At 37.6% G+C, this 27981-nt stretch overlaps 1 protein-coding gene across 6 annotated transcripts; it reads left to right on the forward strand.

The window, feature by feature from the left end:
- The first annotated feature begins 687 nt into the window (after positions 1–687).
- Positions 688–27905, forward strand: LOC125175379 (uncharacterized). Of its 6 annotated transcripts, XM_047875890.1 has the most exons (8): positions 688–832; positions 8818–8959; positions 13618–13711; positions 18807–18925; positions 21166–21308; positions 24541–24738; positions 26547–26608; positions 27744–27828. In XM_047875890.1, exons 1-7 carry the CDS (start codon positions 807–809, stop codon positions 26593–26595), a joined length of 771 nt encoding a protein of 256 aa, XP_047731846.1. In that variant the 5' UTR covers positions 688–806; the 3' UTR covers positions 26596–26608; positions 27744–27828. The 6 variants fall into 6 exon arrangements, with proteins under 6 accessions (XP_047731846.1, XP_047731844.1, XP_047731845.1 ...); XM_047875888.1 differs by lacking the exon at positions 26547–26608 and having other exon boundaries at positions 27744–27905; XM_047875889.1 differs by lacking the exon at positions 26547–26608 and having other exon boundaries at positions 21187–21308; positions 27744–27905.
- Positions 27906–27981: the final 76 nt, after the last annotated feature.

Genomic DNA, 27981 nt, shown 5'->3' on the forward strand with positions numbered 1-27981 from the left:
CAGGCTCTGCACTGACAGTGTGGAGCCTGCTTGGGATCCTCTCTCCCCCTCTCTCTCTGCCTTACCTCTGCTCACTCACTTTTTCTCTCCCTCTCTCCCTCCCTCTCTCTCTCTCTCTCTCAAAATAAATAAATTTTTAAAAACTTGTTGGACCAATAAAAGAATATACAATATAATATTCTCTGCTTTTTCTGTGAAAAGTTGTACACATTTGCTTTGAAATAAGAATCTATTATTCTTTCTCATGCTTAACAAGTCAGAATTCTCTGTCTTCAAAGTTTTATCTAAGCAGGTTTCAAGCAGGAGTTAGATAATTTCCTTTTTGCTCCTTCTGCTCCTTCTGAAACTACAGAAGAGAAGCAAGAAACCAAATACTGAGGGATATATTGCACAAGTACCACTTTGGCTAAACCCAAGCCCGATGCAAACAATTCAGGAAATAATGGAACGGAAGACCGCAAAGTTTTCAGGAATCTATGGTGGTTTGTTCCCTCTGCTGTCGTTTATGTTTCTGTAGTCAAGGTTCAGTTACACCGCAGTGTAGACAACTCCCTGGAAACAATGTTCACTGTTACCCTGCTCCAGCAGCCACAAGAATTCCTTTGATGAGCTCTAAGAGATTGGTAACAATACCTCCTAAAAGGCCAGGTTGCTAGGTAACAGCTTGTGTCCTTGGTCACAGTGAATACATGGAAGACCCCCCAAAGAGGCAGCAGGTTCTTGGTGGACAGCTCTCATATCCCCTCCCGGGAACACGATGAGAAAGGTCTTTGGAAAAATAGCTTTATGAAGGCCAGAGGAAATTTATGCACCAGCAAGGCATGTCGGAAAGGTAAGAAAAACGAAATGTTAAAAGTAACTTTAGTCGTTACTTGAGAGAAAACAAACATAGATAGTGTTACTGGATTACATTTCATTTAAAAATATAAAGTCACGCAACCTGTGTTACCGATGATAGTTGCTTTGAGAGAGAAGAAAACCCTACCACCGCCCTCTCTCCCAACGCTGATGCAGCTGGCTACAAATGCAATTTATTTGATCATTGGTAACGGAGAGAGGTGGCCTTACTGTTTTAGGAATAGTATGTCTCTAGATACACTGGGCTCTTTGGGAGAGCATGTGTGAATTTCTGTAGAAAGAGGGGAAAATAAAAAGGAAATAGCTATTAGCTGACATCTATTAGTTATTAGTTAATATTAGTTAATATCTATAAACTAATTAAATTTAAAGGGAGAAAACAGAATTTTACCAGCTCAATAGAGCCAAAGATCAGATTAAGAGGCCAAAACCCAATCCTTGTTACCTGACTCTTCTATTCTAAGATTCTAAATTTTTTTCTAAAGAGAGATTGAAAGCACGTGACCAGGGGTGAGGGGCAGAGGGACAGAGAGAGAGAATCCCAAGCAGGCTCCACACTCAGTGCAGAGCCAATGTGAGGCTTAATCGCACAATTCTGGCATCGTGACCTGAGCCAAAAACAAGAGTCAGACGCTCAACCGACTGAGCCACCCAGGCACCCCTCCTCACTTTTAAATTTCATAGCGGTTCCATAAATGTTTTCCAAATTATGCCAATTATTAGAAAATATACCAGAGTTTTCAAGTTTCTTGAGCTTATTTGTCTTTCTATTGGTATGTAACTCGGCTCGCATCTTTCAAAAAGCGACATTTGCACCGTCAGTTTTCAGGATTATAAACACTGTGGTTTCATAGGAGTGTGTGAAATTTATTGATAGCTTCTGTTTACTGCCTGTAGCTGAGAGAGGAATCTTGGTTAGGTGCAGGGTTTAGAGACTGAAGCAGCTCCCTTACCAAAGCTCTGCTTTTGTTAGCAAGCCGTATATATCTCAAACGGTGCCTCGGTGTTGCTGATTTTTGTGTTAAAAACTGTCATAATTTGGAGAAATGGGCACATGAAGTAATAGTTTTTAAATGGGTAAGAAGTTCTGTGAGAAATTATACACTTTATGTTTCCCAACTTGCTAACAACCTTTAATACACAATACCAGAGGAGATTTATTTGTGAGCCTGCCATGAAATGGTATTTATGACTAATATTATTATCTTTAAATGAGTAAATATGTACAGAATTATTTTAGAGACAGTGTAAAAAGTGATGAAGTGATGCTCAGCCTACAAGTTAAACTTTAATCTTTAAATTTTGAAGGAAGCAGGAAGCAAGGAGGCAAGGAAGCAAGGAAGGAAGGAAGCCAGGGAGGAAGGAAGGAAGGGAGGGAGAGAGGGAGGAATGATGATGGGAGGGACAGAAGGAAGAAAAAAAAGAAAAAAATGTTTTCTTAGTGCTAGTATTCATTCAATCACATTTCTGCACATCACAAAACAAGAGGCTTATTCATAGTACCTTCCTCTTATACAGTCAGTTTCATTTGGGATTTTACAGTTTTACCCTGTTCACAAGATCTACTTCAATCACTTATTAACCTATAGTGTTTATATTCTTCTTCTCTCTTGTAGTGTTGTAGGTGGTTGAATTTTCTGCTACAACGCCATATAGAGTAGTAAAACATTCTTCAAGCATTGAAAACCTTCTAAGTGGAAGTTACATATGTGGTTACAATAAAGTTCTAACAATTTCTAAACATCCTCTCATAGAGGAAACATCGTGGTATTGCAATCTCTCTTCATTGCTTCTGGCGTTGAAATATATCTATGCTTCTATAGATGTCAGGGAACCCACTACTGTTTTTTGAAGTTTACAAGATTTCCCTCTGGAGAAGTTGGATAGGTGTTTGTCCTTTTACTTTTGTTGTACCTTAATTGGGGGGCCTATTTGTGCTTATAAGAATGTTCACAGGGCTGAAGAACAGGATGAAAATGCATCCTGTAAAGAAATTCAAACTTTAGGGGCGCCTGGGTGGCTCAGTAGGTTAAGTGTCCAACTCTTGATTTTGGCTCAGATCATGATCTCATGGTTGTGAGCTCCTGCTTCGGGCTCTGCATTGAGTGTGGGGCCTGCTTAATATTCTCTCCCTCCCTCTCCCTTTACCCCTCCCCTGCTTGAGCTCCTGTGTGCACTCTCAAAAAAAAAAAAGAATAAAAAATGCAAAATGTAAAGAATACAAGTTCACATAAAATTTAAATCTGTCTCATTCAGAACAAGAAAAATGACAACTCTAGTTGTGCTTTTCTCAAGATATATTGTTATGTGGTTTTAGAATCAACAATCTAAGTAATTTAAGATATATCTGTTAAAATCTCAGGTTGTGGGTACTGACATACTTTGGGGATATCTGTAAAACACATAGTTTTTTGGAACAATACTCAAAGGGAAAAAAAATATGGCACCCATAATATGCTACTTTGGCATAATGATTACTTTGAATGAAGTTAGTTAGGAAACAGCCAGTACAAGAAAGTCACTCTGATCCTCCTCTGTCTCCCTGAAATCAGGAAATAAATCTCCCATGTGAGGGACCCTCCCTGCACCAACAGGGTAGAAGGCATTGTTATCACCAGAGAGAGGACTGTGTAAACAAATATTTACTACCCCAAGCCCAAACTTCTTTGACTTGTCAATTCTTCAAAAATTTATTATTTCTGTGGCACCTGGCTGGCTCAGTCAGTACAGCACACAACTTTTAATCTCAGGGTTATGAGTTCAAGTCCCATGTTGGGTGTGGGGCCTACAAAAAAAAAATAGTTCTCAGTCTGGAAGAAATCTGGTCACGTTTTTGAGTCTCATATCTTCATGGGCTCCCGTACGTATGAAATTGAATCTTTCTCTCCTGTTAATCTATCTTATGTCAAATTTAACGATTAGACCAGCCAAAGAACCTAGAGTGGAAGAAGGAAAAAGTTTTCCACCCCTACATTTTCTTGGTATATTATTATTTACTCAGTTAATGGGTTTAGTTTTAGGAACTTCATTTAAAGCCATCAGAAATTTAAAAACCTGTATACCTAATTTGCCATTTTGGAAACAAACACACTATAGCATCATATTTCTTCCTGATTTTATAAGAACTCCATTTAGAGTATTTCTGTTATTACCATCTCTACTATACAGAGATGCACAATCACTGTCATATTACAAATGAATAAAATACAGGCACAGACAGCACAGGGAGTCTGGATTAAAAAAAAAGAAAATAAAAATAAAGAAAGGTCAAGGAAATAAGAAAGCCTAGAATAATATCTCCTTTCATCCAAAAGTAATGCTCCAGAGTCCATGGAAATTTTCTTCCAGGCCTTAGTTCAGAAGTGCCTGGTTTTAGCAAGATCCCACAAGATTTGAGAACCTAACAATACTTTTGGGAGAGACGGAGGGAGGTTGAGGATTTGGGAAAAGTGACCTTGGCTAACTGAGAAATAAGACTGAGCTTCCTTCCTTCCCTCCTAAACACAAAGTTCTCGTGATGCGGCAGTGAATATAAATGGGATGTTTAGAAATTGAGTCATATAAACACAATTTTGACAACCGTAGGTGTCTAAAAGGAGTCCCCTGGCCTTTTGTATGATGGGTGCCCAACAATACCTCTTTCAACCCAGGACCTCAGCTTCTCCTCAGAAATTAGGCCATCCGCCATTTCCCCCCTCACTCGCCTTACATAATCACCAACTTGACATTTTAATTAAACAGATAGCACCCACTGCAGCTGACAATTTATGAGGCTTATAAATTCGTGACTGAAAAAGGACGTCGCAATCTTCTGACGAAAGGTGCTCATGAGTTGATAAGTTACGTTTTTGTTGCTTTCTATCCAGCACCCTCAGCTCACCTGATTCCTTCTTGTTAGCCATTCTACACTTTTTAAAACTAAGAATAGATGGCCAATTCAGATAATGCCACCTATTTTAAAGACACTATAAATCACTGCTGACAAATGCTGTATACTTTTAGCCATGGCACCTTCTCCATGGCAGCTTTATATTGGAGCATTAACAAAATTAATTGCTCTTTCATAAGGGCTGAGATTTGTAATTTATGATAACTGTTTGTTCACTGCAGGCAGAAAGATTAAAAATGAGTAAACCAATATACCAGCTAAACTGCATGTGTCTGGTTTTATTTTCTTTTGTGGAGGGGGAATAGGAGAGGGTTTTAAAAACAGCTTGATGTTATCTGGAATGGTGTTCTCATGGGTTCTACTACTCAAGGCTTAACTTTTGTTTTCAGTAAATAATAGCTGCTCAGGTTTACATGTCCTATTAACTAGCGCTATTATTTATATGTAGTTAGGCGGAACGATCGGAATAAGAAAATCAGTATTAATGGTTTTCCTTCATAACAGTTGCACCCTCATGATGATACAGCTTTACAGTTATTTAAAGAATCACAGTGGCTTATGTAAAGCTAATCTGAATCATCATGGTAAGAACACTTGATCGTTTCTTAATGTGCCTTGGGCAAATTACGCCACCTCTCTGTGCCTCAGTGTCCTCGTCTACAAACGATAATGTTCATTGTGTTATAATAATACAAACAAAATAATCATGTTGATCACTTATTTGGTAACTGTGATGCTTACATGAGTTAATCCATGTAGAGCCCTTGGTACAGTGCCCAGCACATAGCAAGTGCTTAATAAATGTTAACTATAAAACTATTATATTGTAATAGTCGTAGTCGTCATCGTAACAGTGATGTTACAAAACAAACAAAAACCACTATCGGTCAGAGTCTACATTGTCTTCTGAATATTAAACATAAGGAGCTGACCATTAGAGATGCTAAGTGCCTTGGCTAAAGTATCTGTTCCTCAGATTCCTAGGACTTACAGGTCTTAGAGCTTTGACTTCATTGATGTACACATTACAGAAGGGGTGCGTGGGTGGCTCAGTCAGTTAAGCCACTGACTTGGGCTCAGGTCAAGATCGCACAGTTAGTGAGTTTCGGCCCCACGTCCGAATCTACGCCTGTGGAGTGGAGCCTAACTGCGATTCCTGCTCTCTCTCTCTCTCTCCCTCCCTCCCTCTTTCTCCGCCCCTTCTATGCTCTCTCTCAACATAAGTAAGTAAACTGGGGCGCCTGGGTGGCTCAGTCGGTTAAGCGCCCGACTTCAACTCAGGTCACGATCTCGCCATCCGTGAGTTCTAGCCCCCCGTCGGGCTCTGTGCTGACAGCTCGGAGCCTGGAGCCTGCTTCAGATTCTGTGTCTCCCTCTCTCTCTGCCCCTTCCCCGTTCATGGTCTGTCTCTGTCTCAAAAATAAGTAACCGTTAAAAAAAATTAAAAAAAAACATAAGTAAACTTTAAAAAGTTGCAGATGAAGTGGAAGTTAGAAACATAACCTAAAAGTTGCCCCATTTCTTTTCTTTTTTAAACCAAAGATTCAGAAGTTATCTTACTGCTGAGATTTCTCCCAAAAAAATCAGACCAAAGAAAAATTTTATTTGAAATTGAAGACAGAAGTAACAGAACAAAGAAGATTTTGAGAGTGCCCCTCTGGTTTCTACCACAAGATTCCAGCACACCACTCTTCAGACACTGCCCCCTGGTGTGGGTCCGGAGAGCAATGAGAATGTGACAGATAGAAACTAGACTTTGGAGCCTCAGAAAAAATTTCACACGAATAACAATCAGACTGGTCATCTATTGGTTAGAATCTTCTCAGATAACCTGAAAGAGACAGAGACAGAGACAGAGAGACAGACAGAGAGAGTTTAGGGATGTTAGCAGCCTATTTATTTGTGTTATCAAGCTTTAATTAACTTCTATTATTAATAAATGTCTAGTAGTAATCAGGATAATGGCATAAAGAGAATTTCTACTTTAAATCCCCAAGTCATCTAATGTAAACTAAGATGATGAGATGATTTTGAGTTATTTTTAAACTGAATCTCACATTGAAATGATTGTACTTAATCTGTAGCATTATACAGGATAAATACAGTAAAACCTGGTCAAGTGGATCTCTCTTGTCAGATCTTTTAATTATGTGACTTTCTTTTTTTCCCCTGTGACTTCTTTGGAGAGATTGGATAAGTAAACTATGACCACTTCTCATACATTAGATTAAAAACAAGAGAGAAGAAGACCTCCAGATTTTTTATTCACACTGTGTAACCATCAATGGAGTTTAGAGTAACACGGCAACAATCACTGATGAAAGATTCAGCCACGTTCATTATCCTAGTTGCCTAACTTCATTTTGGCAGAAAATAGCTAGAATATTTTATTAAAAACAAATGAATCAAAAAAGTCAGCTAAACTTTCACCCTGTTCATCCCAATATGTTATTCCCTTTTCTCCCAGTGTTTTCCCCAATTGGTGACCCAAACTCCAGTTATCAATCACAGGATTTACGTGCCTCAGGAATAATAAATTTCACACAATTTGCTGTTTTTCTTCTAGTGTTTGTTAATTTGTTTCAATGGCAAGGCACACTTTGCGAATTACAAGAAACAATATCCAAACTATTAATGAATTGCTCAAGTGGGAAAGATATGAGAGACATGCATTTTCTGACTTTTTCACATAATTAAGATAAAATTCTTGATTTGTTATTTAGGTGCAGATGGAGGAATAATTTTCTCTTTGATAATAGGGTATGGTTTTTCAAAATGTTTATTTATTTTTGGGAGAGAGAGAGACAGAGACAGAGAGACAGAGGGAGAGAACATGAGCAGGGGGGGGAAGAGAGAGAGGGAGACACAGAACCCAAAGCAGTCTCCAGGCTCTGAACTGTCAGCACAGAGCCAACACAGGGCTCGAATTCGTCACCTGCGAGATCATGACCTGAGCCAAAGTCAGATGCTCAACTGACCCAGCCACCCAGGCGCCCCCAGTTGTTTTATTTTTAATGACACAGCAATGCTATTTGTGGAATATGATGTAGTGGCTATGCTCTTCTAGTATACCAGCTCAGCTAATACATGGAAAATAAAAGACATATTAAATTGTACTTTACGAAGGCAACCTCATATACAAGAGATGTGTAGTTTCTTGTAAGCAAAATTGCTACCGAGGCATAATTGTGCCATAAAATATCGAGGGTTGTCTCTTAAGATTCTTGGAGCCTGAAAAATGATCTATCAAGAGTAAAAAGAGGTCAGAAAGAAAGAGAGATATGTATAGTTTTACTTAACATGAAAAAGCATATTTAGATATTATTTTAAAATTGGCTTAAAATAATGTACAGTGCCAATTACAGAAAGAGAAACTTGCAACTATTCCTGAAGAGATAGGGAAAAGTGTAAGAAAAACAATGAATAATGAACCAGAGAATTACTCTAGGAGAGCAGAAAGGGTGTTTTATATCTCAGGGGTATAAAAATGGGGATACAGAGAGCACTGGGCTGTTGTTAAGCAAAATGGTCGAGTAATATTTCAAAGTGAGTAAAACTGATTAAAGAACCTGAATTTTTTATTTGTTTGCCACCAATTTGTAGAAGTATAAGAGGTTTGGGGAAATTTCAGGGAAAATGTAAGCCAGATTAATGGGGAAACCAAGAGAAAGTTTAAGGATGCCTGCTTGTACAAGTCTGCCCCGGTAGCTCTATTAGGAATGATGTCTTACTATGAGGGCTGACCTCCTCATTCAGATCTTGAAAGGATGTATGTGCTTTTCTCTGTACCATTAGATTTACTTTTCTAAGACATACAGTCTAGGCAGACCCTCTTATCTTTGGGGAGAATTTGCCTCAAGTGACTATTAGGCATAAGAAATGTGCTTAGGACTATGACAAGACGTCAAAGTCCCTCTGGGATCTAGATAAATTTCTAGGGTATCATTTATCCTCTCAATGGAAAGGTAGGTGCTTATAATTTGTTGCTATGGCTGCTATACACAAAGAAATTTACATTTAAATATTTTAAAAGAGATACACAAACACTTTAAGCATTGTCTTTGGCTCAGCTCCTCAGGTCGAAACACAAGCAGTCAGATTTGTGCATCTGATTCATCGTATTGCTCCAATCTGAGTGAGTCATACACTCGGTCAGCTCTGTCAAGGAACAGAAGGTTTCATCCACATTCAGATTCTGGAATATCATCCTTGGTAAATACTTTTCATTTGCTCTTTACCTAATGCGAAGTTCATAAAATGTACTTTATCTTGCATTGAACTTTTAAAATTTAAATCCAAGTTAGTTAACATATAGTGTAATAATGGTTTCAGGAGTAGAATTTAGTGATTCATCACTTACATATAATACCCAGTGCTCATTCAACAAGTCCCCTCCTTAATGTCCATCACCCATTTAGCCCATCCCCCCACCCCACACCGCTCCAGCAACCCTCAGTTTGTTCTCTGTATTCAAGAGTCTCTTATGGTTTGTCTCCCTGTTCTTATATTATTTTTACTTCCCTTTCCTTATGTTCATCTGTTTGTATCTTAAATTCACATATGCGTGAAGTCACGTGATACTTGTCTTTCTCTGACTGACTTATTTCACTTAGCGTAATACACCCAAGTTCTATCCACGTTGTTGCAAATGGCAAGATTTCATTCTTTTTGCTTGCCAAATAATATTCCACTGTGTGTGTGTGTGTGTGTGTGTGTGTCTGTCTGTCTGTGTCTATGTGTGTGTATATATATATATATATATATATATATATATATATATAAATATATACCACTTCTTTATCCATTTATCAGTTGATGAACATGTGGGCTCTTCCCATATTTTGGCTATTATCAATAGTGCTGCTATAAACATCAGAGTGCATGTGCCCCTTTGAATCAGCACTCCTATATCCTTTGGATAAATACCTAGTAGTGTAATTTCTGGGTCATAGGGTAGTTATAATTTTTAATTTTTTGAGGAACCTCCATACTGTTTTCCAAACTGGCTGCACAAGTTTGCATTCCCACCAGCAGTTCAGAAGTATTCCTCTTTCTCCGCATCCTCGCCAACATGTCATTGCCTGAGTTGTTAATTTTAGCCATTCTGACAGATGTGAGGTGGTATCTCACCGTGGTTTTGATTTGTATTTCCTTGATGAGTGATGTTAAGCATCTTTTCACATGTCCATTAATTAGCCTTCTGGATGTCTTCTTTGGAAAAGTATTCATGTCTTCTGCCCATTTCTTCACTGGATTATTTGTTTTTGGGGTGTTGAGTTTGATAAATTCCTTATAGATTTTGAATACTAATCCTTTATCTGATATGTCATTTGCAAATATCTTCTCCCATTCTGTACATTGCCTTTTAGTTTTGCTGATTGTTTTCCTCACCGTGCAGAAACTTTTTATCTTGATGAGGTCCTAATAGTTCATTTTTGCTTTTGTTTCCCTTTCCTCTGGAGACATGTCGAGGAAGAAGTTGCTGTGGCTGAGGTGAAAGCCCTTGTTGCCTGTTTTCTCCTCTAGGATTTTGATGGCTTCCTGTCTTGCATTTATGGCTTTTATCCACTTTGAGTTTATTTTTGTGTCTGGTGTAAGAAAGTGGTCCAAGTTCATGCTTCTGCATGTTGCTCTCCAGTTTTCCCAACACCATATGCTGAGGAGACTGTCTTTTTTCCATTGGATATTCTTTCCTGTTTTGTCAAAGATTAGTTGGCCTCTTACATTGAACATTTTTTTTTTTTTTTTGAGTTTGATGTAGTCCCACTTGTGGAGTTTTGCTTTTGTTGCCTGTACTTTGGGTGTCAAATCGAAAAAATCATCACCAAGACCCTATCAAGGGGCCTTTTCTCTGTTTTTTTCTAGAAGTTCTACAGTTTCAAGTCTTACATTTCAATCTTTAATCCATTTTGTTTTCTTTTTTTTTTTTTTCAACGTTTATTTATTTTTGGGACAGAGACAGAGCATGAACGGGGGAGGGGCAGAGAGAGAGGGAGACACAGAATCAGAAACAGGCTCCAGGCTCTGAGCCATCAGCCCAGAGCCTGACGCGGGGCTCGAACTCACGGACCGCGAGATCGTGACCTGGCTGAAGTCGGACGCTTAACCGACTGCACCACCCAGGCGCCCCACATTGAACATTTTTAAATAAGTGTACAAAGTTCTTAAATCTACCCTTGTAATTGGGAAGGAATGAAATGTTGACACCCTCAGTCCCAACTCAGAGGGGAAATGGAAAGAAGCTGGAGTGGGAAGGAAGGCAAACTGGAGATGAATAGAAAAGGCGGTGACCACCAAAACAGATATGGCATCCCTTCCTTTCCCCTGCTGAGTTCAAATTCTGTCTCTGGCCTAAGATTTATCTCCTTTCTTTCTGGAATGTCCTTTGTCCTCAAGATGAAATGGTTTCCTGCCAAACTCACCACTTCCAAGACTTTCTCCTCTGCCATCTCAGTGGAACCGTATGGGCTTTTCCCTCCTTTCCTTCATTTATAATTGTTTCATCTAGCCCCTGGATCAAGATGGGTTACTCAAATATCTGCCTCTCCAATTATAGGAAACGAGTTTTTCAAGCACAAATGCCATATTTTATTTAACTTTATATCCCCAGTGCCTGACACACAGCAGGGTACAGTATATATTTTTGAATAAATGAGTGAAATGAAATGAAGCAAACCAACTTTGGAAATATTTATTGAACCAATGGGTTAATCACTTCTTCCATCAGAATTAAGAAAGGAACAACAAAAAGGTAAGACACAAGTATTCACTATTCCTTTAGGAAGAAGCAATGGTCACACAACTGCAGCATATTGACAACCTCACATAAACATAAACATAAACAGAGAAATGTAATAGCTCATTTTACTATAATATCAGAAATCCCCAAATCAACCACAGAACTCCTTTAAAAAGGCAAACAGTATTTTGTACAAAATTAGATGTGGGTTGAAAAATGGAAACTTTCTTCTCAAATACAGCTTTAGCTTAGATTCTTCTTTTTCCAGTAAGATCATCAGGAAATAGCACAAAAAGGCAATGGGGTATGGCAACTCCAGGGAATTTAACTTCTAATATATTTTTATTCTGTGATAGAAGCAAGAAAAAACAATCCAAAAGCACATTGGAAATTGGGAACAAAGCTTCCATAAACATGTGAACTCAACAGCCAAGAATAGTCCAGGGATCACATTCCCCAATAATCTAAAATGTATGTTTCTTGGTCTTTTAAATAATATTTCCAAAGAATGAGTGAATTCCTTAAAATCATATTAGCAAATCCTCAGATTATCTCAAAGAATTGCTCAAGCATTCATTAGCTTTTTAGCTTTTTGCTATCAATAAGGTAGAGAGATTTTGTTACTCTATTTTTAAATGAAGATATGGAGGTATTTACTAGAACAGCCATGGTCAGTGGTGAGTAAGCAATGAAGATAAAAAAAATCAAAGCTAAATGATTATTAAAAAGCCATCTCTAATCAATTTCTTCTGAGTTGGCATGTTCCAAATTCTGCTTCACAAGATGCATGAGACCCCCGTGCTGCTTCAAAAATAAAAGTTTTTATGGTTTAAAAAGTCCAGGGGAACACTTTGTGAGTAGAGACTCACAGTGTATATTAGCAAATAATGGCTCTGCAGAGTTCTGTAGCAAAGGGAAATGCTTCACTTAGTTCAGTCCAGAGCCTCAGAAGCTTATTCAGTGGTGGAAATGTTTTTTTTTTTTATGTTAGTATTAGTCACACAAATTTACAGCTCAAGCAAAACATAAGCTATGTGCAATGCTTCTCTGTGAGATGAAAGTGGTTGTTCCAAATACTCTAATGACATTTCTTTATATCAAATATTCTGGGTTTGTTTGTTTACGTGTACAACACTGGCTAACAGAAGAATGAATGTATGGTGTCTGTATTTAACAGAACACTCTTTTCCGTGTCATATGCCTTTTCATTTGTGTTAACCTTGAGACTATCATATACCATATAAGATACGGGGAATTTTGATTGACTACAACCTCCATAATGGTAAACAATAAAAAAATTGCCCCAAATATGATGTTGGCACAAAGTCTGGTTGGTAATACACTGTCCAGAACAAGGAAGATGACCAGACCTACAATATTTCTTTCAATACTGGCTACACATTTTAAGAACAATGTCAATAAATTAGAACTCTTTCCAAGGAGAATCATATAATGATTTGTCAGCCATGATCTGTGAGTAATAACGGTACGACTTAGGAAGAAGATGACAATCGTTACGAAACACTTAAAATAGTAGCCACGTGTGACTTCTATGGAGCCTCAAAAGGCAGAACTTTGACAATTGAAGAAAGTTAGAGAGGCTTGGGGTCCCATATAATAAAGAGCCGCCAACAAATAGAACTGTTATCAAACGGAAAAGGGAATGAGATCTCTCAATCTAAATAAATCAGGTAGTTTCATTTTATATTTTTACCAAGCATTTTAAATTTGGTACGATAAACCAATATTTGACTATTCCTTTATATCCTATCAAATTTTGTAAGTGTACTAGTGTGACTGCAAAGAATTGTTATCTGTAGCCCCTAATATACATTCAATAAATATTAAAGAATGATTTATCAGAGGTGCTGTAAAGCGGATTCATGAATGGGTATACGTATGTATCACTATCGTCATTTATCACCAGATGTAAATCAGTTGCAGGTGTTGGAGATGCTAATCTGTATAAGAATACATAATTTAAAATGAACTAAAATGACTTCTATAAGGACACCGTCAGGTATTTGCAGTTCAATGTGGCTGAATGTTTGGCGATGATCTGTATTACTTTTACACATAAAAGTACATGAATCGCATATGACCAGATGCTATTTCTCTTCTTGTTTTAAAGCTTCCATCAGACTCCTTTAAGTTCCTCACTTGGCACAAGGTAGAACAACATGACATTCAAGGAAGTCAGCTGCGTTGCCCAAGAATAAGAGAAGGTAAAGAACAAACGTATGTGTTCTTTGTGTACGTGCTCTGAGTTGATTGTATCTGTGGATTAGAAACATTACTTGGGGAAACAAATATATTACTTGGAGGTAGAAAAATTTTTTTTATCAAGACCACAGAATTATTAATATAGTTAGTGAAGCCACTTTAAAGCACGGTCACATATCTGGTTATATAAATAATGAATGTTCAGTGTTAAATACTAGAAAAATAGAAAGATGAAAATGAGCTTGTCATTCAATGATACACAAATAACCACTGTGATTTATTTTGTTTCTGTTTAGCCTTTTTTTGAAAAATATATTCACATACTTCTTCACGGAATTGTACAAAAAAATTGTATCTTGAGTTTTTTTGCTTATCTCGTTATTGGGAGCATTTCTTCCGTGTTACTAAATATTACCCAAAACATGTTTTTTAATGGTCATTTATCTTTCCATAATATGGATATTACTAAATATATTTAACCAGTGATCTTTGTTGGAATTTTATTATTTACAATATTTAATGATCATGAATGACATTGTCACTTTGATGAATCACTTTAACCTGATTTACTTCTATCATTGTTTTTTAAAACATCAATTGGGAATCTAAATAAACGAGGGAGTTTCATTTTATATTTTCACTAAGCATGTTAAATTTGGTAGAATAAACTAATGTTATTCTATTCCTTCTCATTCTGTCAGACTTTACAAGTGCGCTACTGTGACAGTATGAAGAATTGTTACCTGTAGCCCCTAATATACACAATGTTTAATTTTTATAGCTTTCTTTTTTTTTTTTTAATTTTTAATGTTTATTTACTTCTGAGAGAGAGAGAGAGATAGAGTGCAAGTGGGGGAAGGGGCAGAGATAGAGGGAGACACAGAATCTGAAGCAGGCTCCAGGCTCCGAGCTGTCAGCACAGAGCCCGAAGCTGGGCTCGAACTCACGAATAGTGAGATCATGACCTGAGCTGAAGTCTGACGCTTAACCGACTGCACCACCCAGGAGCCCCAAATTGTTATAGCTTTCAATGGATTCTATATTATGTAAGAATAAGCACCATGCATTTCTCATGTCTCTTTTGCATATCCCATAAGCTGATGAAATAATATTAGACATAATTTCGGCTGCAGTGAGTATTTAGTCATTACAAAACATCAAATATCTTGGCTATCTTCCATCTGTATTTACAGATTTGCAGTTATATTGTGTACTGTACCATTGTAATACTGATTTAGAAGAAGTTGCTTTAAATATATTTGCCTGCTCGCTTCCCTCTCCCAGTAGCATCACTTTACGACACAATGCCTTTCTTCTTTCACTCAAATTCAGTTGACAAAGATAGACTAAAATAGCATCATTTTCTGAAACTTTGGGTAAAATATGTTCTTATGTTTTAACTCTGTCAGCTTTGTTTGCCGCTAAGCACTGACTCCGAGTTTTAAAATATTAGTAGATAGTACTACTAGAGGTAAACTCAAGTTCCTCTGTGGGGACAGAGAGAATACTTTTCAAAGAGCAAGAAATTATGGGGAATTAGGAAGGTGGGAGGCCAAAGGAAGTAGAGACCATATGTGTCACATGAATAAGGAGTCCATCAGTAAAAGGAAGAGAGGTCTTACCAGGGTTCAAAGTGGGCAGCTTCAGCTGGTTCTTAGACTTCAGTGTGTGGACAGATTACCTGGAGGCCTGTGGAAAAAGCACTTTTCCAGGCCCAGCGCTCAACGAATCTGATGTGGTTAGCAGGAAGTGGGGCCCAGGAATCTGCATTTGTAAAATTATCAGGAAATTCTGTTGCAGATGATCGGAGGGCCATACTGTAAAAATACTAGTTTCGGAAGTCTGGAGGGAAGAAATTTGAATAGACAGTGGAAAGACTGATACAGTAAGGGTGCTGGCGTGTGTGTGTGTGTGTGTGTGTGTGTGTGTGTGTGTGCTGGTAGTGGTGGTGGTTGATGATTGTGCCACAGTGAGGCAAAAATAAATTGTACTCTGAGCATGGATGGAGAGTTGAGGTTTAGAGAGAAGTGAACTGAAGACACTGAGGGATGACAGGGGAATCAGATGTAGGAGTAAACTGACAATGAGTATGTGTGAAGAGAGCACGGTGGCCTCTCTCCTTCCCCGGTTTAAGTGCCAGGTCATGTGCTAAGGTCATCAGTCAACAAAACTAATCCCGCATAAGGACCACAGTGGCCATTCATGCAGAGGAATCATCGCTCTGCAGAGATAAGGCACATTTTCCTTCCATAGACCATTAACAACACCCAATCTCTTGCAAGTGACTAGTTGTAAAAGGAATGGAGCATGATCTAGGGGATTGAAAACATGGGAAAATCTCATCACCTCAAACCGTGAAGGAAATAGATGTCCCTTGTTCACTGTCCTTAATTTAGTTTAAGTTTTGTGTGTGCATATGTGAGATAGACAAGTGCTTTTCAAAAGCATTCTAGTAACAATTACCCTTCTTCTAGATTAGATCCTGAAACACCCATCCAAACTACTTCAGTTCATCTCAGTTGCCCCAATTGTACATCCGGGAAGAGTTCTTAAGAAAAGAAAGGTTATCTTGCGTGTGATAAACAACAATTTCCCAAAGCTTTGATGGCCAGATCAAGACTGTCTTGACTCCTCCCAATTAAATGAAGCAAAAGAGCCAACTGTTGGCAGAAATTTTTCAAATGTGGATGCCTTCTATTTGAAAATCCCTCAGCAAGTCAATTCAGTCACTGCTGCTAAGTTACAAATCCAGTGAGGGGACAAAGTACCAGCTCAGAGATGGCAGGTAAAAGTCGACATTCCAAGGATGTCAGATATTCCAGACTGTAGTTCTCAACTGCTAAGATATATCTTCAATTACCAACCAAGTCTGAGTTTAAAAAAGAAAGAATCCAATTTAATATAATTCCTCACAGTGGAAGTGACCTTTGGCTTCCAACTTCAAAGAGATCTTTGAAAGCTGTTTAAAAAAAATAATAATTGAAAGAACAGAAGATCAATAGAACTCAAACAAACAATATAGGGCAGAGTTTAATAAGTCTGGGGATATCTCTTGCACAAAGCAAGCTACCAAATTTCAGGTGGGTGTATTAAAGATAATAGAGCCCAAGATCTGCCCAATTAGGTGATTATCCAGTTTTTTCCAGTTCTGTGACTTTTAATTCCAATCAGCTTAATCAATGAGGAAGAAAATTTAACACAAGGATATTTTATTTGTAAATTGGTTGGGATACTTCAGGGTTATGTGATTTCCTGGGTGGAATCTGTACAGTTCATTATGAGAGAAATACCAGAAAGGTCAGGTTGCACCTAATCTTCCACCTGCACCTGATGAAAGAAGAGATGTTTGTGTCAAAATAATGAAATATTGGACTCTTTTATTGCCTTCCATAAATCCTTCACAAATGGACTCATTATCTCCCAGCAAAGCCTGGACAAAACTTCCACAAAAACAAAGTTTGTTCCTGATGCCTTTAGTCACCTTTTCTTTAGTATATCTCTTTCTTTTCACCTGTGAAATAAGAATCATGCATTCCAGAAAAATGGCATGGGGGAAATGTACACAAATGATTCCAGGTAGGATTCATAGAAACATATTGTGGAGTGGGAGGGATTTGAAATCACTGAGCTTAGGATTGCTGTCAGGGGCCCAGTTAGCATCATAATAGACCGTAGTTTTCCTGGGCAACACGATAGAGTTATACTTGCTAATAAAGAAATACATTCTAATGGAATTGGAAATCGGTATTTTTATAAAGCAGTATGAACTTCAAACAAACATAACTTCTCATCATATTCAACTCACGTTGGGCCCTTGATTCTAGTCTTTCCTGTATTTTTGCTGACATGGAAAACTGAAGCTCAGAAAATTAAAATTAGTCATCTGGAGATACACAATCACCTAGCACCCAACCTCAGACTGGAAACAGGATATCCTTTCATTAACCATGGAAATTTTGTGCAAACCTGATTTGGAGGACAACAGGGTTGGGAAATAGTGGGAATGAGTGTGGAAATGGAGATTGAGATAAGATTGTCAAAAACTTTGGGGCACTTGAGTGACTCAGTTGGTTGTCTGATTTTGGCTCAGGTCATGATCTCCCAGTTTGTGGGTTTGAGCCCTGCATCGAGCTTTGTGCTGACAGCTCAGAATCTAGAGCCTGCTTCAGATTCTGTGTCTCCCTCTCTCTGCCCCTCCCCCACTCATGCTTTGTCTCTCTCTGTCTCTCAAAAATGAATAAACATTAAAAATTTTTAACTAAAAAAAAAAGATTGTGGAAAACCTTGCTTGACAAGCCAGGATTTTCCATCTCTAATTGGTAGGCAGTAAGAAAATCCTGAAATGTTTTCAACATGGAAGTGTGGCAAACAGCTGTGTTTCTAGAAGGCTAGAAAAGTCTATCATTTATATTGAAGGAGTGAAGATTTCAAACAAGGAGATCCACAAGAAAGTAGTTATTGTTCAGGGAGGAGATATGAGGATCTAGACATTGAAAAGGAAGGGGACAGATTCTCCAGCAGAAAGGTTATAAAACCAAGTGGCTAACTGAGTTGAGAAACAAAAGAGAGGGGAAAGTCACGAGTGACTTCATATCCCCAAAGAGAAAATTATGTGAGACTAAAGTTACTCTACTGGTGATTTTCTTATGTGAACAAGAAATAATTTATGTAAGGTTAAAAGTTAGCTCATTTTTTCTACTGCTCACACTATTTGGGCATATTACAGACCAACTCATGTTTTCCTCAATTTTGATATCTCGTGAGAGTTTAAAAAAACTGGCCAAATGTCAAGAGAAGGGTGCCTGGATGGCTCAGTGGGTTAAGCATCCGACTCTTGGTTTCAGCTCAGGCTATGAACTTACAGTTCATGAGTTCGAGCCCTGCATCAGGCTCTGCACTAACAGTGAGGAGCCTGCTTGGGATTCTCTCTCTCTCTCTTTCTCTCTCTCTGCCCCTCTCTCTTGCTCTCTCTCTCTCTCAAAAAAAAAAAAACCCACAAAAAACAAAAACAAAAAAATCTCACAAATATCAAGTGAAGATGTCAGTCCTGCTGCCCTAAACCTATTTCCAAGATCTCACCTTGTGATTTTTGCCCAGGACCCTCCACAGAAGAGTTGCTCTTCAGACAGGAGGAATGTGTCTTACCCGCTCGGAAAAGAGTCCTTGAAAAAAACAAATGGGAAACATGGCTACAAGAAAACTGGGAGGACTGCACGGTGAGAGCTTAAAAGACAGAAAAGTGTCTCTTTTCCACATTGATTCTGTTATGACCGCCCCCCCCCCCATTTTAAGGGCAATTGCTAACATAAATATCAAAACTTTCAGCATTTCCTCGGAGTTTTCTCTAAAACTAGTGGTGTATGGGTTTCTCTATCTCTTTGTTCACCTCTTCTTCATCATGACATGTTACTTATTTTCTACCCTGTGTCTTATACTAATATTGCTCAATTTTGGAGAAGTTTAAAATACCCCAGAATGAAATTGTTCCGTTTGACAATAATGAATATCAAAGGGTTGGACAACATTTCTTATCAGTGAGTTTATAGATGCCATCTAGAATCCCTTGAACAATGCATTACGCCAAAATTTTTCATCAGCTGGAGCAGCCAGCTTGGTCTGAACACAACTATCCTGGAACAAATAAAACTTTTGCAGTGAAAAACAGGAGCTGTGATTTCTTGGTGCTGAAAATGACCCAACTGATGGAGCCACTATCATTGAAAACAGTGCCTGCAATGGGCTGTGATCCTTCAAGCCTCTAATTCTGGCCTGATCAAGTCATCTTGGGCAGTAAACACGTAAATGGGAAGGCTGTGATGGTAGCAATGAAAGGGCAAATCAAAGTCTCAACAGAGCAGGATGCCAATATTTTTGTTTCTTAGAGTGACCAAATTGAAGAATTTAGGAAGCCTACCAGAAATAAGGCTGAGTTTAAAACCTGCTCAGTGGGGCCTCTTGATGGCCTCTTTTGTTTCACAGATTGGTCATTTATGTTTTAGAATTATGGAATCAGGAGGTGGGAAGGAGCTTTGGAGAGGGTCTGGTCTAAACCATTTCCTTTCAAAAAGGAGAGGGAAGTTCAGAAAGAGAATTGATTTGCCAAAAGTTACATATCTTGGTAGTGGAAGATATAAAAATAGAATACTGTTTCCCTACACAGTGCTTTCTTTTCTTTTTAAAAGTATTCATATATAATGGATGGATACATTCTACTCTTAAAAATTGACACCATAGGCCTATTTATTAAAAAATTTAACTAATACACCTGAAACTTTGACCTCCACTCCCAGAACTATCTTTAGAGGTAATCATTTCAGTGTATATATCCATTTATTCTTTATAGCTGCCATTTAAACCATGGATATACTGCAAAGGCCAATGGAGACTTCATCATAAATTATCATAGAAAATTTAATTGGCCTTGAGATAACTGTAGTCTAGGAGAATGGCTAAAGAAACTCTAACTAACATAGAAAACTTAATTGAGACATAGTGGTCCAAAAAATGCCTCTCTGAGGTGGTGGCATTCAATATAAAATGATAGATATAATCTTTTATCATTTCTTAAGTTTTATGTTGGAATTAAGACGTTTTATACTTTTGGAAAATGGAACTTAAAGTGTCAAAGTTTATAATGTTTAATGCCTAAAAATGTCAAGACTTTAATGATCTTTTTAAAGATTGAGATACCTGTATTTCTTTAAAATATTAAATCATTCTGCTTCATTTTTTTTAAAAAGGGATGGCCATTTTATTCAATAATTTTATTGACAGAACTTGATGGTAAAATTGCAGAAACAAAAAAGTTAAGTTGACTTTTAGGAATAGAGTTTACAAGAGCAATGCTCTTGTAAAACCACCAAAAGTGGTTTTAATTTTCTTTAAATTGAAGTTGACTGCTGTTAAAAGCAAACATAAAGTATCCACTATCTGTGAAATACGCTAAGTCATCGTTAGGTGTGTATTCCTAACTACTTTAAAAGAAAATCATAGCTTTCATCTTTTGAATGATGGTAGTTTACTTCGAAATCTTTTTAAATGTGATTTCTGAGTATTTGCAAGGAGGCTAAATGGTAACTCATCCTTCAAATCAGTAATTCCAAGATAGAATGTCATCCTTTCCTCCCTTAACCCCTAGAGAATTTCAGACTCAGTTTCAGGATCCTGCCTTCCCCACCTCCAACCTTGTATGTCATTCTAATCAGGATTAGGTCAGGATCTTTACCTCCCCCATCTTGAGAATGAATCTCTGCAAGGTAATTGTGAGTGTTTGGATGTGTGAGTGTTTTAGAGGACACACACAAAAAAGGTGAAAACTACTGGTTTAAATAACATATTTCACACATATTTAAATAACATAGTTAAATAACATACTTAAACACATTTTTAATGAAGAACTATTTTTAAAAGTTGACAAAGAACTTGCCTTTTCTTTTTATTTATTTTTTCCCTTCAGAATTTGAACCTTTCATTTCAGGATTTGGGGGACCCTTATCAAGTTGCAAATTTTAACAGGATTCTTAGAAGACTAATTCGAGTCGAAACCCTCTGGTTAGTGGATAATTCACTGGTGGACTTAAGTGCCATAAGATTGCCAAGGTACCTGCTTTTTAGGATGTCTGGTTACTAAGTTAGAGTCAAATCTTTGCTATGTGGGCATATGTGACGATTGTCTGCACATACCGTGGCCATATGGTCCGGTCTCAAAGGTGATAGTGCTAAATGATGCCTGGACAAGGCAAAAAGGGAAACTTATATGTCAAAATGTCACACTTTAGAGGACAAAATCTATTCTTTTCTAAATTAGTATTATCAGCAAATTTTTAGGGGAGGAATTTGCAATTGTAGAATCATATTGGCAGAAAAGTTTGCCATAATCCTTATTTTGTACATTGGAAATGCAATTATATTATATAAATACTGTTGTTGTAAGATAGAGATTTTTAGTCAGTCATATTTGTTGAGCACCTATGAGGAAAGACTCTACAGATAGTTGGCAAGAATCTTGGCTTCAAGGTCACATTCTCATGGAAGGGTGAGAATAGAGACAGAAACAAACTAAAAGTTTTTACAAATATGCAGACTCTTTGGTCTTCCAAGGGTCCCAAACTCTTGATGTTAAAAGATAATCTGCCTTTTTGCTCAGGATTGTAGAGAGCCTCTGTCAGCTTCACCAGGCACAAAGATAGGTGCTGTGAGCTTTGATAGCAATCCAAGGAACAGACAGAGGTCTTCAGGAGAGAAGTAGAAGATGAAGGAAATCAGGCAGCCACAAGAGGGAAGGGTAAGTCCTAGAGCAGGTTAAGATACATCCCTCAGCATAGATTGAGACAGGGCAACAAAAAGACCATCACAGCCACAAAGGAGAGGGAAACAGTTGGAGACGGAAGAAGGGTCAGAATATGCAATGTGCCTGGGTTATCTTCAATCATGTTTAACACCCCTTGGAAACTTTAGGCAGATTTGCCTAGCATTTGATTTTACCTATGTTGTTTTTAACAAATTGTAAAATATCTAAGTAAAAATTCTCAAAAGAAACTTAATATCACTACTATAAATAAAAACTCAATGGCAGTTGATATTGATTCATTCAGGTTTTGAGGTTTTGAGGGGTTTTTTGTTGTTGGTGTTTTTGTTTTTGCCAGACTCTCTTCTAGGGATATAATAGTGATACATTAGCTATATTTTTTTAAATACACATACAACGAAAAAACTTTTTAATAACCACATGGCATGCTCTAGAAATACTGAACTAAAAGATGCGTGGAGTATCTGAACGTTACTTGATCTGGATCAATAAACTTCCAAATCTTTGCTATCTTACGTAAAAAAAGAGAAAGAGAAACCACAATCACTAAAGAAAAGACTTAACCTAACTTTAGTGTTCTCTAGATGTATTCTTTTGGCTTTTCTTTCATTAGAAATAGGATATATAATATAAAATTATGTAATTGCAATTCAAATTTTACAACTGCCAAATCAACATGTCAAAAAAAGGAGAAAAAAGTTGATGCGTGTATATTCATAGCCTCCTTCCTTCTGCCCCAGGGAAAACACCACACTCGGTTTGCTGCTCTGCTTGCCTAACATCCTGCTAACTGGGGATCTGTGACGGGGTGAATCTGAGAGCCTGGGAGGGATGGATGGATGTTGAAAATGAGATACCAGTAGTTCATTTTTGCTTTTATTACCCTTGCCTCGGGTGACATGTCTAGTAAGAAGTTGCTGCAGCCGAGGTCAAAGAGGTTGCTGCCTGTTTTCTCCTCCAGGATTTTGATGGTTTCCTGACTCATGTTTAGGTGTTTCATCCATTTTGAATTTATTTTTGTGTGTGGTGAAGGGCATTAAGGAGGGCACTTGTTGGGATGAGCCCTGGGTGTTATATGTAAGTGACGAATCAATGGGTTCTACTCCTGACACCAATTCTACACTGTATGTTAACTAATTTGAATTTCAATAAATAACTTTTTTTAAAATAAAATAAAATGAGAGAATGACAGGCAGCTAAGAAAAGACTTCATGAACAGAGAGAGGGGCAGAGAGACAGGAACTGCTTGGGCTGGGTTTTCAATTACAAAGTGTCATAGTACTGAAGTGCTTCTAAAGATTCTGGGTAACCTGGACAAGAGTAAAAACCCCAAATTATCAAATGTATGATTAGGACGGTGTGAAATATCCATATGGAGGTGGAGTGGAAGGAAGAAAGGAAATGAAAAGAATAGATGTGGAAAAAAATTACAATGAGATCTGGGGGGGTGGGTTCAAACTGAATTTTTCTAATACCATTGTGTAGAAGCACTCTGTTTAGCACCATCTTTTTTTTTTTAATTTTTTTTAATGTTTATTTATTTTTGAGACAGAGAGAGACAGAGCATGAATGGGGGAGGGGCAGAGAGAGAGGGAGACACAGAACCGGAAGCAGGCTCCAGGCTCTGAGCCATCAGCCCAGAGCCCGACGCGGGGCTCGAACTCGCGAACCGTGAGATCGTGACCTGAGCTGAAGTCGGACGCTCAACCGACTGAGCCACCCAGGCGCCCCTGTTTAGCACCATCTTTAACATTAGCAATAATTATTTACTCAGTGTCCTTATGGAGTACAGGGCCCATAAGTAAGTTCCCTGTGCTTTTCTCATGGTATTAAATTCCAACGTGTACATAAAGGAATTTTTCCTCAAGGCAAGGTGTCAGTGACAGATTTGGAATCATTTCCTCTATTTGCATGGTCATACACAATTAAGGCAAAAATACTGAGAAACATCATATGTCAGGAAAATACATTCACCTTAAATGCCTAACACACATTTCTTCTCCTAAGGATAACTTTTATTCTTTTTTTATATAAAAGACTTTTTTTTTCGGACTTACAATGCTATTTTTTTCCAATATAGCATTTAAGTTTTCATTTTCACATAGCATTCAATATAGCATCCTGTCAGCTAAGAAAAAAAAAAACAACTATAATCTCAGTACTTGGAGGCAATACTCTTCACAAGTTATTATGTGTCTGTGTACTACTATATCACTGAGATTATATGCAGCCATTCACTCTTTCATTTGGCACATATCGTGAATCCACCATGGACCAAATGTTATGCCAAGTACTAAGTATATACATTGGAAAAGAAAACAGATTCCTGCACTCAGCAAACTTACAGTCTCATATATTCTGCTTATTTTCTCTGAATATTTTAGTATAAATCTTTCTCTTCTCTTACAAATCAAACTTGTAGAAAATGTCATTGTCACTCCTTTGAGGGGTTATGGTCGAGATTTGGTAGTTAACCATTCTTTTTGGGAGACAAATGACAAGTGTTTATATTTTTTTATCCAGATGCAGAGTTTTAAATATGAACAAAAACCATCTCACATCTTTTAAACAATTGCCAAAGATACCCCAGATACAGCATTTATCTTTGGCTGAAAACCATATTGAGTCTCTGACTGGGCTCTCCAGTTTACAGTGCACCCCACTAGAATCCCTTATGCTCAAGAGGAACCCTTGTGAGTTTCACCAAAATTACCGGAAACGGTAAGGCCCCTAACACCTTTGTCACCTATGTTCTTTATTGAATGTTGCACTTTAACAGTTGTTCCCCTCTAGCTTAAATTCCCTTGGCAAATATTTATCATATCTACTAAGAGTTGAATGTTTCATGCTTCTGAGCTCAACTAAAGAACTTTAAGCTGATCTTTTAAAAAAAAATCTTTAATACACTCTTCTCTGAGTTAATTTATGATTGCTTTAAAAGTTTAGGCTTCTCTTGTAATGTGACTTTACATATACAAAGATGCTTCATTTTAGACTTTCAAATCCTATGCATTTTCTCTCTAATGTTTAAAAGATATTATGTCTTTAAAAAAATTTCTACATGTAGAATCCTATTGAGGTCCATGTGATAATTTTATAAATTGTTTATTCTCCGGTTTTATTTTCACTCCTTTGGACCACAAGGGCACCATTAAGTGAATACAAAGAAATAATTGATTCAATCTACCCTAGTGGTTGAAAGTCCTTGAAAACCTGTGAAGAATAAACATTTAATTGCTTTGTCACTACTGGGACATTCCTAATGATAATGATGCAATCTACACCTTGGAGTGTGCAGGAAATTCTATGCCCACTGATTTCTCCCTAGCTAATTCCCAGCACTACTTGCGGGAACTTAAAATAATAAGCGACTGAGTTCTAGAAACTGTATTTGCCCCCAAATGACAAGTCAACTCATGTCTTAGTTTGAATCTATCATACAAAGCATTAGATCATCTCTGTGTGCCATACCTGGTCTATGACTACTTCCTTCATCTACATTCAACTTCAATAAAAGACATAGTTCTTTCTCACTACCTTCCTTTCTGAAGCTGTCATTTTCCCATGACAACAACAGTATTCCAGACGCCTAATATTAGACTCCTCAAACCCTGATGTACAACAAAAGATTGTCAAAATAAAAATTGTAATCTCTATTGTTCCTACATAAATCTCATTATTGCCGTTGTCTCCCCCATGACTATAAACCGAAGGCAAAATTCATGTTCTGTGATAATAAATTCTCAAATTGCTTTTATGTAAGTGAAAACTAGCAGAACATTTGCTTTACAACTGAACTAACATTTAACCATAATAGCATTTTGAAGTTTAAAATTATATTTGCGACAGTCAGAGGAGGGTTAGCTGGACATTTCAACACCATTCCAAAAAAGGCACATTTCTAGTCATAAAGAAAATTAGCATTACCTTTTAGTTTTGTTAATTTATATGTGGGGTTTTACCTTGATCCCATATCAGTGATTTGCCTCCCTTCAAAGGATGCCTTACAACAATAGAATTAAGATTCACTGTCTGAAATCTGATATGCCCTGAGGTCTCACTATGAATCTGTCTTCACTATGATGTGGTATAGAGTTATGTGAGAATGAGGGATATAATGAGGCTCTTCTATTTTCTAACATTAACTCCATTGGACTGAGTCCAAGGTGGATATAGACTGGCGTTCAAGCTATAAAAAGTCAGGTTGTATTGACTTGGGTAGTACAGGGTTACTTTAAACAGAAAGATACAGACATTTTAAAGCATGAGGAAAGGACTTAAGTATCCACTTCTGCTAAGAAACTAAACTGAAGTCCCAAGTTCATCCAAATTTGGGCTATAACCTGGTCCTGAATTCACACTTTTAGGATCGTAACAGCATTCATTTTGTTTCTGGGTATCTCTGCGTCAAGATTTGGACCAGACTTTCAGTGACCCTTTACAACAGGATCAGAATGATTTAAGTGTAAGATTTTCTTGATCATTGTCACCTACATTGTGACTATCTTCCCCTTCCTCCTTTGTTTCAGATCCTTCAAAAAGAAGAGAGCACAGTTCAAAAGAGAAAAAACTTACTGATAAAGCTCATAGTGTAAGTCCCAGTAGGTAGAAGGTAGCCCCATTTCCTGGGACACCCATAGGCAAACTCTTCTACTGTTCTTCAGAAGAAAATGTGATCTTAGTTCACCATAGTTTGACTTTTTGAAAGGAAGTAGTGGTTAGGGTTTCCTGTCAGCTAAGTCTAAACATTAGGGCCAGAAGACTTAGATTTTTATCTTTGCTTTGTCACCTACAGGCTTTATGATCTTGGATAAGTGATTTAAAATGGGGGATAAAAACCAACCTAACAGAACTGGTGTGAGGAATAAATATGATAATGTGCAGGAAGCATTTAGTGCTAAGCAAATCATGAAGCCAATGACAGCATTCCAAGGAGGTCAACACCACCCTTAGCTGACACGGCACGTCGGTGTCTTTCATCCCGGGGGAATCCCAGGGCCACAGAATTCCCAGATCTAGAAAAGCTGTCCACTTGAAAGGAAACACTACTTTCTCATACAGCTAGGTATTTGACTACTGTGTAACGGGGCTGACGTGCAGGCCCCCTCCTGAACCTGGAAGGGGTACATGACACCTTCCTGAACCTGGAAGGTATAAATTTAAAATGTGAGCTTCAAAAATGCTGTCATGAGAAAATCATGCAGCACAAGGTTATTCTCGACCCCCTCGTCTTCTTATAACTCACAGTGAGAATTCTTCCTTAATTAGCAGTAAACAATATGTGCTTTCTTTACTTTTTCCATTTTTAAAAACTTTTAACTTTATGATGTGTACATGTCTCATTATCTCATTCTTTCTCTCGTGGTTAGTTGGCTAAATTCTCTCATTTTTTTTTCTTTATAGGGTTTTGTAGAAACTGGACTGAAATTCTCTTATAAAAACAGACTGTAGGCAGTCCTACTTCTCTGATCTATATTTATAATAGGCAGAACCATACAGTAGCCCCTGAGAGGGCAAGCTACAGCAGGGTGATCAGTTCAATGCACATAAATAGTATTTTATTAGAACCCTATTGCATAGATTAAAAACAAAACAAAACAAAACAAAATGATAGCCACTCAACTTTCTTGTAACAATAGGCAAAGTGCACTTATTTATAAAGACAGAAAGTAAAATACAATGCTTTTGTTCAATACGGTTACTTTTTCTTTTCACTTCTGCTTTAGAGTGTTCTCCTGTTTGCCAAACTTAAAAACGCTGGATGGAATCCTGAAGCTACCAGAAGATTCTTCACCACCAGAAACCAATATTTTTTCACAACTCTGTGTTATATCCTAATGCAATCTGTATGGAAAGAAATCACCATTGTCTCTAAAAGCTAATAAATGTAGGAGATGCATAACTAAATATTGTTGTTTACTATGTATATATTTATATATTGTTTTCTTTTAAACGGGTGACCTC

Source organism: Prionailurus viverrinus, chromosome C2 (assembly GCF_022837055.1).
Source record: "Prionailurus viverrinus isolate Anna chromosome C2, UM_Priviv_1.0, whole genome shotgun sequence".
NCBI lineage: Eukaryota > Metazoa > Chordata > Mammalia > Carnivora > Felidae > Prionailurus > Prionailurus viverrinus.